The sequence below is a fragment of the Schistocerca americana genome, chromosome 3 (assembly GCF_021461395.2).
Source record: "Schistocerca americana isolate TAMUIC-IGC-003095 chromosome 3, iqSchAmer2.1, whole genome shotgun sequence".
In the NCBI taxonomy this organism is placed as follows: Eukaryota; Metazoa; Arthropoda; class Insecta; order Orthoptera; family Acrididae; genus Schistocerca; species Schistocerca americana.
The window spans coordinates 792,737,589-792,751,313 of NC_060121.1; the positions used below are offsets into that span (position 1 = coordinate 792,737,589).

The following is a 13,725-nucleotide window of genomic DNA, read 5'->3' on the forward strand; positions in this document are numbered from 1 at the left end:
TACGTAACCCACGTCCAAACCATAACAACAACAAAAAAAAAATTTTTCTGCTTTCAACACTACCGCTGCTATAAAATCCACTGTTTCCAGTTCACAAACAGTTCCTTTCACCTATTAAACAACCATTTCGGCTAGTTCTAACAACATTCGTTTTATTTCCATTTCCGTTTTTCCCACATCACTGATCATTTTTAGCTGCTTCCCATAGGTTTTAACGTCATTATTTCTTCATCAGGCAACTGTTAGCCTCATTTTCATAACCTGCCACCACAAAACCACTCCTTTTAATACATTTACATACAGGTTTTTCGAAATTTAACCAAATTTCTCCACCCTTTAACGTGTTTTGGTGGCAACACAAACACCTAACCTTTGTGCACATCAGTGTTTACCAACCCAAGTTCATCACAGGATCAACATAGCTCAGCGTTAACCAACTCTTTTTCGACTTTTTCACACCAGATCTCCAGTTGCTTTCTAGTTCACCTTTATCTCTCCCTATATATTTTTATTTTCATTTTGATTTCAGCCTCATGTTACACTTTCCACCTTCTAATACCATGTCACCCTCACAACATCGCCACAAAGACGCCATTAAGTTTTATTTACATTCCCTCCGCAAACTTGCCTTCGCCCTAGCCAGATTACATTCCCATATTTTATGTACTTGCGCTTGTCTGACATTTGGCATTACCCCCAAAGGCCTCACATTTAAAGTTCCCATCTCTGGCTGTAACCCTTCTTTCCATCAGTCCCTATACCAGTTCCAAACTGAACAATCCATTGCCCTCACCCACCTAATCCTTCACCTAGACATCAACTCAGCCAATGAACACACCCATCAACTCCCATCCTTAATAGAAATCCTCAATGTTTCGTCACCCACATCCACACCGGCTGTTCAGAGCATCCTCCTACAGGCCAACCGCAAATTAGAACAGCATGCCACACTCCACCTCAAAAAACTATCCAATCTCCTGGTTTCCCACCTCCGGAAAGGCAACTCACTCACCCTTCACAAACTTTCCAGCAAAACCTCAACCTCCTCTAATTGCACACAGACCTAGTCTCTCCCATCTACTCAATCTCCCACTTCCAGCTCCACTAACCCTAAAACCTCAAAATTCTAATCAACACAATCTGGAACCACAACACCCTAATTAAGTAGTTAACCTTTCCACCAAACCTCTCTCCCAATCCGAAACCTATGTCCTAACCAAAGGCCTCACCTTCAGCCCCACTCCCAGATTCAACCAAACAGCCCTTGTCAAAGATTTACTGTCCTACACCTGTACTCTCTGCTGGAGATATCACTTTGCCACGAAGAAAAATGATCCTAATCCTACTCCTAATGATCCAACTCCCCAAGACACTATCCAAATTAAACCCTGCCTGGAACAGTTCTGTCCTCCGTCACAGTGGAACCCACCTCCTCTTCCTCAAAATCACCCTCACCAAACTTTCCATGAATTTCTCACTTCCAGCCTTGCCTCTCAATCCTCCGTAAAAAAACCTTAATCCTACTCCCAACATCACCACTGCTGAAGCCCAGGCTATCCGTGATCTGAAGGCTGACCAATCCATCGTCATTCTTCTGGCGGACAAGGGTTCCACGACCGTGGTACTTGATCATCGGGAGTATGTCGCTGAGGGACTGTGTCAGCTTTCAGACAACACTGCATGCAAAGTTTGCCAAGGTAATCCCATTCCTGATGTCCAGGTGGAGCTTCAAGGAATCTTCAGAACCTTAGGCCACCTACAAAACCTTTCACCTGACTCATCAACCTCCTGATCCCACAGACACAACGCAACACTTACCTTTTCCCTACTTCCTAAAATTCACAAACCCAATCATCCCGGCCGCCCCATTGTAGCTGGTTACCAAGCCCCCACAAAACGTATCTCTGCATACGTAGATCAACACCTTCAACCCATTACATGCAGTCTCCCATCCTTCATCAAAGACACCAACCACACTTTTGCATCCCACAACTACCCTCCCGACCTGGTACAGAAGCAAATTGCCAGAGCCACTTCCTCATTCCCTCAAACCCAGAACCTCCCACAGAAGAACCCCAAAAGTGCCCCACTTGTGACAGGATACTTTCCGGGACTGGATCAGACTCTGAATGTGGCTCTCCAGCAGGGATACGACTTCCTCAAATCCTGCCCTGAAATGAGATCCATCCTTCATGAAATCCTCCCCACTCCACCAAGAGTGTCTTTCCGCCGTTCACCTAACCTTCGTAACCTCTTGGTTCATCCCTATGAAATCCCCAAACCACCTTCCCCACCTATGGCTCCTACCCTTGTAACCGCCCCGGTGTAAAACCTGTCCCATGCACCCTCCCACCACCACCTACTCCAGTCCTGTAACCCGGAAGGTGTACACGATCAAAGGCAGAGCCACTTGTGAAAGCACCCACGTGATTTACTAATTGACCTGCCTACACTGTGAAGCTTTCTATGTGGGAATGACCAGCAACAAACTGTCCATTCGCACGAATGGACACAGGCAGACAGCATTTGTTGGTAATGTGTATCACCCTGTGGCTGAAGATGCCTTGGTGCGCAGCCAGCACATCTTGGCACAGTGTTACACCGTCCGGGTTATCTGGATACTTCCCACTAACACCAACCTGTCAGAACTCCGGAGATGGGAACTTGCCCTTCAGTATATCTTCTTTTCCCGTTACCCACCAGGCCTCAACCTCCACTAATTTCAAGTTGCCGGCGCTCATACCTCACCTGTCATTCAACAACATCTTTGCCTCTGCACTTTTGCCTCGACTGACATCTCTGCCCAAACTCTTTGCCTTTACAAATGTTTGCTTGTGTCTGTGTATGTGCGGATCGATATATGTTTGGGCGAGTGTATACCTGTCCTTTTTTCCCCCTAAGGTAAGTCTTTCCGCTCCCAGGATTGGAATGACTCCTTACCCTCTCCCTTAAAACCCACATCCTTTCGTCTTTCCCTCTCCTTCCCTCTTTCCTGATGAGGCAACAGTTTGTTGCGAAAGCTTGAATTTTGTGTGTATGTTTGTGTGTCTGTCGACCTGCCAGCACTTTCATTTGGTAAGTCACATCATCTTTGTTTTGCCACAATGGCACTAAACAAATGGAAAGCAAGGCAAGCATTCATTCACCAAAAGGACTTCAAGTGTATGTGTGCACATGTCAATTTACTACATGCCTTTACACCAGTAAACTCTATTGAATTGTCAACTTCATAAACATTCCACAAAATCCATTCCTCATGATGTCAGCACCTAACAGCACAGTATGTTTACCACGAAAGTGGTTACGTGTGCATTTCCAAATATGTACTGCATCTGAAAAAGCCCAAACTTATCTATTCTCATCAACAGGATTTTGAAAATAGCATTTAGTATTCCCCGTATTTTCTGATAGTTGCAAATGTTTCCAGGCTTGTTTGTTAGACTGGCTGCCACCACATGTAAACAGCACAATTTTACAATCTGCCTGCTGCAGTTGCATTACAACCTGAATTAAAAATTTTGCTAACAGTTCTGCCGGAGTTACATTTTCACTGGCGTAGCAACTGGCTGTACCCAACTGTGTAGTAGTTGTATGAACATGGAAACAAGGATATGATCAGCTAAGTCTTTATTTTTTACTGTAGGTGTCATACTGTCAAAGTCAATAAATAAATCTATGAATACATAGGGCTCACTGAACTGAATATCCTCCCTCAGTTCAACCTCATCAAAAATAACTACCCCTGTCTTTCTGTTTGCATCAGGCTCTTCTTTAAAATTCTGCTGTCTTGTAGATGGCATATGTGCATTTCAAACCTTTTGAGTGTTTCCTCAAATGCACATGTGAAGGAAGAGGTAACAGACTATGTTTCAAGCAGTGCCCATAACCCTTATAAGATTTTAATATGTAATAAAAACTATCTAGAGTAAATCACTATTGTATCTCATTCCTTATGGATTCTTTTTCTGGCACTTCTGCAATATAGTCTCTGAAATTATTTTTTGCTTATTCGATAAGCTTTCATTACATTTACAATAATGTTTACTCTACCTACTTCTCGCTGCAGCACGATTCTCTAGCCTTTTCCAATTTCAGTTTATTGTTTGTCCTAGCAAAGCTGCTTTTTAATTTTTTTTATTTGCAGTTAAAATACAGTTACTTCATGAAGTGGATCAACTAATGTAGAGCTATCAAACAAATGGGTTCTGCTTGCGACAGAAGTGGTCTCATTGTCACAAATTCTTAAGCATTTGGTGGATGTTTTATTCACAATTTTGCAAGCAGCTTTCCTTTTTGTGGGAGATTTTCTTATCTTCAATAGAGTACACAAATACTTGGGCAAATTCTGGAAAATGTAAGGAACTGGATTTGGTAACAAGTGCTGATAAATTCTGGGCAATTCTACCTCCTTTCCATCAATAACAAATTTGTCTGATTTTAACATTAAATTTTCAGCAAAGTGAGCATCACAAATATACAAGTTTCTTGCTAGCTCCTTGTCTTCTCTTGGGATTTTTTTTTTTTTCCATTTGTTAAAATTTTCTACGTCTTTTGGGAGCTTCAAAAAGCATCTTATCTCTTTGCAATTTCTATAAACTTACTTGCAACCAGCCACAAAACACAAAGGCATCATCATATCAGCTTAGGAGATTGCTGACCCAACTATTAATTTCAATTGAAATACCACGTATTTCAGTTTAGTTTATAATCAAGCACCAATAAAAGTCTGTACCGCTGCAAAATTGCACATATATATCTCAAAATATCCACAAATCAGCAACAAAGCACATGATATAATGTTTATAAACAAAGACAACACAGGGCGCAAAAAAACTGCAGTGCTGCACAATGGGAGATTACCACACTAACGCTATTCAGGCCATGTTACTGGAGATGAGAGGACCACACTTTCTACTTCTACACACTATGGTGGTGTATGTATTTGATAGTGCACCGACCAGATAGCGACCAATACCTCAGTTTACAAAAATGCGGAAATGTAAGGTACCATGCTGGTGCAGCATAATAAAGAGATGACAGACTCTTCCCAGAAAGGATCGGAAGGCTGCTGAACCACTACAACAAATGCTATATTCACCATAATGATTACATCGAAAAACAGTTAAAACTTTTCAACACACTTGCTTTAATTTTTGATCCTATTTGAAGAGTTTCTTAAAATAAAATAAACTGCCTCTTGTTAATTTTTAATCATATAATTTCAGTTTTAAACAATCTCATGCACAAAGTAAAATTTTAACAGCCAAAACTGAAGACAACAAGATCACCTCTAACGGTCAGGAAACGCATTGCATTAATAAACAATAATCAAGAGGTGGAAAACATTAACTTCATTTTTTTCTATTTGGTTATAAAAAGTTCAAATCAGTTCCAAAATAAAGCACCTGTTGTATCAGTCTCAATAACAGAGATCTACATGAACTGCACAGCCTCTGGCTTCTTTCTTAAGCATATACTGCTAAATACAAGTAGCTTGTCAACATCCACATCAGCAGACTAAATCAGATAGCCTATGTTACATATATATTGTGTGCTATAGAAGTATTAATAATCATGCTGTTAAGTTCTCTGAATAAATTATAAAGAGTTAAACATAATATGAAATGCTAGATGTTCTTGGTACAGTGCACAAAACAAACAATTTTTCAGAGATTGGAAGTGTGAGACACAAAAAGATCGCGATACAGTTGGGAGAAATTGTACGATTATCACAACAGTGCTCTAACTATTTCAACAAAATAAACTACATAAGTTCCTTGGAAACAAACAAATACATTATTGGACAATGATATTGTGTCTTTCCGTGTCAAGTGGTCTAGAGGTTCCCCTTGGCCAACACAGATTTTGATGAAATTTTGTATGAGCAATCACACATGTTTCTAATTAACTACTTAGTTCACTACTTCCGGAGATAAAACTTCATCCTCCTACAGCTTTCCAATAGTTTACAAACTGAGGGCATAAGTTGTTGATTTTTTAAAAACCCCAAAAATGGCTATTTTTGGCCAAGTCTATTTTTTTTTTTTTTTTTTTTAAAAAAAAGAGAGACTTCTGTAATCTCTTTTAAACCATTACCATTAAAAAGATCACATCCTAAACCACCTAAAAACTATATGTGGTTTTGCAATGCAAGCTTATAAGGCCCTAAAAAGTGCAAGTGCAATGAAAATGAGACCATATACCACTGGCACTCAAGTTAAACCTGACATCTTACTACATTTTACAACTATTTATTACTCTCTGGGGAAGTCAATATCAAAAGTCTTTATGACTACAACGTGAGGTAAAGTTTGAGTAACTCGAAAAACTCCAAGAGGGAGAGTTTCTTTTGTCACAACTCACTGAGACATACCAGGGTGAGTCAAATGAAAACCTTAAATTTTTTTAAAATATTATTTATTGTGCAGAAGTGGTACAAAGCTGTATCACTTTTCAATATAATCTCCCCCCACGCTCAATGCAAGTACTCCAGCACTTACAAAGTGCATAAATTCCTTTAGAAAACAATTCTTCTGGTAGTTCGTGCAACCACTCATGCATCGTGTGGCGTACCTCTTCAACAGAACAGAACTTCTTTCCTCCTATTGTGTCTCTGAGTGGTCCAAACATATGGAAATCACTTGGGGCAAGGTCTGGTGAGTATGGTGGATGAGGAACACACTCAAAATGCAGGTCTGTGATTGTTGCAACTGTTGTATGGGCAGTGTGGGGACGTGCATTGTCATGTTGCAAAAGGCCACCTGCTGACAGCAATCCACGTCACTTTGATTTGATTGCAGGCCACAGACAATTTTTTAGGAGATCTGTGTATGGTGCACTGGTGACAGTGGTCCCTCTAGGCACGTAATGCTCCAAAATGACGCCTTTTTCGTCCCAAAAGAGAGTCAGCATAACCTTACCTGCCGATGGTCTGTTCGAAACTTCTTTGGTTTTGGTGATGAGGAATGGCACCATTCCTTGCTTGCTCTCTTCGTTTCCAGATGGTGGAAGTGAACCCAGGTTTCGCCCCCAGTAACGATTCTTGCAAGGAAGCCATCACCTTCTCGTTCAAAGTGCCGCAGAAGTTCTTCACAAACATCAACATGTCATTCTCTTATTTCAGGAGTCAGCTGTCATGGCACCCATCTTGCAGACTCTTTGTGAAACTGGAGCACATCATGCACAATGTGGTGTGCTGACCCATGACTAATCTAAACATGCTGCAATGTCATTCAGTGTCACTCAGCAGTTTTCCTCCACTATGGCTTCAACTGCTGCAATGTTCTGTGGAGTCACAACTCGTTATGCCAGACCTGGACGAGGAGCATCTTCCACTGAAGTCACACCATTTGCCAACTTCATACTCCATTCATAGACTTGCTGCTGGGGCAAACATGGATCACCATACTGAACCTTCATTCGTCAATGAATTTCAATACATTTCACACCTTCACTACGCAAAAACCGAATAATATAATGCTGTTCTTCACTGGTGCAAGTCGCAAGTGGGGCGGCCACCTTTATACTGATACTGCGACGTTACAAATTTAAGGTTTACATTTGACTCACCCTCATATTTCAGCACTTTTTTTAAATATTTTTATTTTAATCAAACTGGTTAAAAACTTCATCATCTAACTTTGTATTACCAAGGCAGTGCAGATCATGGTAGTAAAAGTGTTGAGTAACAGCTGCAGTATAGATTGTATAAATAGCCAGCAGGTTTTACACCACTGTCACATTGAATAAACTTTGGTGACTTTCTTCACAGCAATCTTCCTGGCATTTTTTTTAGAATGGATTCATATTATAGATAATGATTAGTGTATCTTTTTGTTGTGTAATGCTAGTGAGGTGCTAGTTTAATTCTGGTTTAAGGTACAGTGTAACACACAGTATGAGACTACTTACTAGCAGTTTTTCTAATTCAGGCTAATTTCCTAGTCATTAGGACTTCTGATATTATTTTCCACACAGAATACTAAACAAATGTAGAACCTAATAAAGAACATAAGATTTAATTTGAATACCAGTGGAATTTGGGCCTGTTTTCAATGCACTAGTCATTCTTTTTTAGAGCATTATATCCTCGCAGTGGAAAACAAATATTGTTTTTTGTGTGTTTTAACATGGCCTTTCTAACAAAAATCATTTAAAAGAATTTGCAGAAAAGGCTTTTTTGTAAAAGTGGGCCAAATATAGTCTTTTTTACATTTTTAGAAAAATCTTCAGTTTTTAAACTATTTGAAAGCAATAGGATGATGAAATTTTATACACTAAGACCTCATACTGGTAAGCTATAACATGCAAAGGTTCAGGTTTATTGCACACTTATTTCCGGAGATATAAAAAACTAAACTTAACATTTTTTCATTTAGTTTTTTGATTGACTTCGCTTCACCTTGTTGTTTTTTAGGTCCTTATATGCTTGCACTGCACAAACAAATGTAGTTTTTTATGTGGTATAGAGCTTGATCTTTCTAATGAAAACAATTTTTAAAAGTCTGCAGAAGACACTATTTTGTAAGACTGGGCCACAAATAGTAATTTTTGGCACTTTTAGAAAAATCTTCAAGTTTGCTCTCAACTTATAAACTACCAAAAAGCAGTGGCAGCATGAAATTACATATTCTTAGACCTTATATCGGCAAGTTGTTACTTGCACAGTTTCAGGTTTTACTTGCACAGTTTCAGGTTAATTACACAGTTACTTTCAGAGATATAAAAAGCAGAACTTCCCTTTTTTCCAAGTGTATATTTTTTTGGCTAACTGTGCTTCAAATTATTTATATGTAAATCATTCAGGAAACTTTTGTTTTTTAATTATTATTCCACTTAAGAGAGCACAGAAAGTTGTGCATGATGGCTGAGTTTCGTTTCTTTCAAGAAAATGTTGCTATAGATATTATGTCTCTAAGGTGCTAAAAACTCAGGTCATGAGGGAACTTTTTCAGAAATTAGACCACTGGGCGTGGAATGGCTCCATTATTACCTGTTTCTCTGTTCCCCCTCCCCCCCCCCCCCCCCCTCCCACAATCTATAAAAGAATTATTATAGGTAATATACATTATTATACATAAAAATGCAAACACTACCTTTACTGAAACTTCATGTGCTCTTTCTTCAGAATCACTCCTCTTTCGTTTTGAAGGATTAGGGGCCCCCTATAACAAAAGTGTAAGATGATACACAGATGACTTAGTTATCAATCTATTCTTGTTTTTAAAAAAAAAGAAGAGTACAGGAAAATGAAAAGAAGAGTACAGGAAAATGAAAAAAAATTACCTCAAATAGTTGTGGTACTTACATCCACTTTAGATGGCAAAAGTTAAAGTTATGAGAACCATAATAAAGAAATGAAAATATGCTGGATTAACTGCACATAAATGATGAAGTTCGTAATTTGGTGCATTTTTTGATGTGACAGCTTTACTTCTCTTCTAGAATTCACTTAATGCAAATAAAGTTAGTTATTTGCATGTTTTGAGGATCAAACTTGTGATTCTCACTGTGATACAGAACAAAAATGTCTTACAATTTTACTACACTTTCTCAATCAAAAATAATGTACATTGTTGATCATTTATATGACTGCCTTAATTGAAGTTACTTTTATTATCTATTAAATTAAATACACCACTGAGAAAGAGGACAAAGACCTTATGGCTAAATATCTCATTCCTTTCTCTGACACACAATGTGTTTTCATGATTCTCTGCAGGTCAGGAAATTTAACTACCCTCCTCCCAACTATAATAGACTTATTTTCTGCAAAAAGTGCTGCTCAGCTCCAATGTAGGGCGTTCTGGGTAGAGTGTTGGACAGGTTTTGCACCTGAGTGTTCCTTGTATGGACCTGTGACAACTGAGTTAGGTTGTAAGCTTGGTGTAAGGATGGATTAGGATATTTTATAGATTGGTTGGGCAGCATAATACCACTTCAGGAGAGGTGGGAAGGATGTTCCTCATTTCTGGGCACAATGGTAAGTAATCAAAGTTATGGTGAGGTGGGTGGAGTTGGGAGGAAACAAATTGGAGAGGCAAGGTTCAGTTTTGGATTTTGGCTGGTTTCTGTAGGAAGTGAGAGACAAGCGTTTCCACTGTAGGGATTTGGAGAAATAAAATAGGTGTTTGACAAATCCAGCATAACTGAATTTGAAAGTGGGGCTGAAGGCAAAATCTTTTTCATACAACTGAAATTTCTATAGGATTGACTTGTTTGCTAGACAGGCTGACGGCAAAGTTTTGGATTTGTTTGGGTTCTGGGTTTTATGGTACACTGGGAGGGAGTTTTGGGGGTTTCGCCAGTTGGAAAAGGCAGCAAAACAGTGTCTGGGTACTGTGAGGAGTTGACAGTGGGTTTCACTGGAGGTTACAATATATATTGTTAGGTATTCTCAAATGACAGTTTTAAAATAAAAGCCACTGTTTCTGAAAAACTAGTGAAACTGCTGAAAACAAATATGGTTCAATGCACTTACACAATTCCTATTATTTTTTTACATTAACTATGCTGTTGAATTAGCCCTTTTTATAGTTTATGTTTTTACGAATTCCTTGTGCAGTGAAAGATCCTGAAGATTGGAAAGTAGCGTAGGTCACTTACACAATATAAGAAACTGAAAAGGACATGTGTGCGTATTAATATGTCATTCAACGTACAGTTTGTCTTGTCTTCATGATCATGAATATATTTTACACTTCGGTGTAAAGAATATCCGTAAACAATGAAAATTCCTCTCAAAAGTGCAGCACATATTTAGAAAGCAAAACAGATTTGAGTTCTTCAGAACTCTATGAGTGAGGTACTGTGGCATTTTAGGCACTGAAGTTGTATCTGGAAGGAACAAGGTTCAAATTGCTGTCAAGTTATTCTCTGATTTAGATCTTCTGTGATTTCTGTGTATCACTTCACAAAAATTCCAAAAGTGTTTCTTCTGCAGCCATATCCAATCCAAACTATCTCTTATAATATAAATATTAATAGGAAACTAATCTTTACTTTTGTTTCTTCCTTTCTGTTTTCTTTAGAACTTTTTTGGCAAAAAATAGTTTCCTAGCATGTAAATAGCTGCATTCCATATCTATAAAATAACAACATTAATTAAACCATTGCCACATGATGTACCAAATGTTTCTTCTTATCACTTTATAACTGTTAGAACAATTAAGAAAAACTAAGAGGAATACAAGCAATGGTATACGTGAAGTCACAGCTTTCTACAGCTGTGCAGTAGATAAATACATAAAAGAAATAGTTTAAGATTGTACTTTGTCTTTCAAACTTAGATTTTCTTCAAATGCATACACACATCCTCCATCCCTCCCTCCCTCCCTCCCTAACTTCTTCTCTCCCTCCCTTGATCCCTGCTCTCTCCCCAACTCACACCCCTCCATCACTTCCTCACTCCTGCTACCCCCCCCCCCCCCCTCCCAGTTGCTTGCTCCTCCATCCTTCTCTCCCTCCCTTGATTTGTCTTCCCTCCCTTGATCATCCCTTCACTACCTCCCTAAAGCCCACTTACCTCCCTTCCCCAATCCCTCCCTCCCTACCCTTTAACGAAACCTCACTCATTCCCTTGACCCCATCTTCTTCCCTCTAACACCCCTCCCTACCTCGAACACCACTTCTTCCCTCAATCCCACTCCCTCCACAACTTCCTCCATCCCTCCCTCCCTCACTCTTGACACTCTCAGCATCCCTCGCTCCGCTCCATCCCTCGTTCCCTCCTTACTTCCATCCTTCCATCCCTCTGTTATATCCATGAGTAAAACCAAATCTGAATTACACTGTTAATAACAAAACGGGGAACTGTTAATGCATTGTTAATAACATAATTGAGAACTGTAATAACAAAATAGGCAATAGTAACGTATTTAGGTGTGGCGAGATAAGTCACAGACCCAGATGCAGGCGGACTGGTTGGCCAAAGCTGGGATGATGGGCAGGTGCGTTTGATAACGAGCTAAAAGCTATAAGCTATAAAGCTGCAAAGAGGACTCTTGTGTACTTCTGACAATGGGGGCCCTTGATAAGGACTGGAATTAAAGTTAATATGCAAACAGCTCTTCTGGTTAGAGGGAGAGCATGCGACAAGAGAGAGAAAGAGAGGAGGCCTTCTGGTGGGGATAGCACTACATCATGAGAAGCCAAAACAGGACTTAGGATGCAGTGTGCGACCATAATAAGGGAGGCACCTCTACCCTTCCACCAGGCCCCTGACCATAACAAGGGAGGCACCTCTACCCTTCCACCAGGCCCCTGAAGAACCATTGAATAAACGTGCACAATTACAGCAAATAAGGAAACAAGTAGCCCTTGACATTACCTCACAGCAATACCCCATGGAGATGAACGGGAAAAGTACACAAAACTCAGCAGCAAGATACTCCGAGAAAAGGAGAAGATCGGTAGGAGAGCACTAAAGAGAGGTCTGATGTGAGACGCTGCAAATTGAACAAATGCTGAAGGATGACATAACACACGAAAGTAAGAGTGCATGGAACACATCACTGTTCCTAATTCCGAAAAAGATAGACACCAGTGGGAAACAAAAGTGGAGAATCGTAGTGGACTACAGGCAGTTGAACAATATTACTGTAGGCAATGCATTTCCACTACCAAATATCTCCGACATTTTGGAGCAATTAGGGCATGCAAAGTTCTTCTCAGCACTTGATCTTGCAAGTGGATACTATCAAATATTGACGGATGAGGACAGAGAGAAAACGGCGTTCAGCTCAAATTATCAGCGTTATGAATACAAGAGAATACCAATGGGACTGAAGGGAGCCCCAGGATGTTTCCAGCAACTGATGGACACAGTCTTGGTAGGTTTGCAAAGGATAAAATGTTTTGTCTACCTAGATGATTTGGTGTGCTATGGAAGAAACCTGCAGGTGCATACTGAGAAGCACCATTAAATCTTTGAAAGGTTGCGAGAGCATGCCTTGAAACTGTAACCAAAAAAGTGTGGGTTTCTGAGGAAGGAGGTAATCTTCCTAGGTCATTATATTACTGACAAGGGAATGTCACCAAATATGGAAAAGGTGGAGAAGGTAAAGTTCTTCCCACAGCCAGAAACAAAGAAAGAGTTTAAAGGAATTCTAGGACTGATAGGGTACTACCCACGATTTATTGCACACTTTAACAAAATTGCAAAGCCACTCCATGAGCTATTAAAGAAAGGAGTGGAGTACCAATGGGGCGAACAACAGAACAATGCATTCAAAGAGCTGATAAATTCTCCGCTACTTCAGTAGCCAGATTTCACAAAACCGTTTATTGTCATGACTGATGCTAACAATGCAGCCTTAGGTGCAGTGTTGTCACCTGGGAAGAAGGTGGGTGAAGACTTGTCCACTGCATATGCATCAAGAGCACCGAATAAGGCGGAACTGAACTATACCACTACTGAAAAGGAATTGTTGGCTATAGGATTTGCAGTGAAACAGTTCCAACCATACATATATGGCCAAAGATTTATAGAGGTAACAGACCGTACGCCATTAATGTAGATATTCAGTGTCAAGGACCGGAGTTCAAGGCTCCTGAAATGGAGGCTGAACCTCAAAGAATACACTTACAATGTGGTATAAAAACCAGGTTGGTGCACACACATTCCTAATGGAAGGTAACCTAATGAAACATCTTAAGTGATATGTTTAAAAGAGTATGTAAATTGTCAAGAATTAAACTTGTACAGACTACAGCTTACAACCCAGA

At 39.7% G+C, this 13,725-nt stretch overlaps 1 protein-coding gene across 2 annotated transcripts in view; it reads right to left on the bottom strand.

The window, feature by feature from the left end:
* LOC124605312 (nucleoprotein TPR-like) overlaps window positions 1-13,725 on the bottom strand; it is a 404,625-nt gene that overhangs the window by 152,741 nt on the left and 238,159 nt on the right. For both annotated transcript variants that reach the window (XM_047136896.1, XM_047136895.1), the window contains exon 17: window positions 9,096-9,164. In XM_047136896.1, coding sequence (XP_046992852.1) covers window positions 9,096-9,164 — 69 coding nt within the window. The remainder of the gene's footprint in view (window positions 1-9,095; window positions 9,165-13,725) is intronic.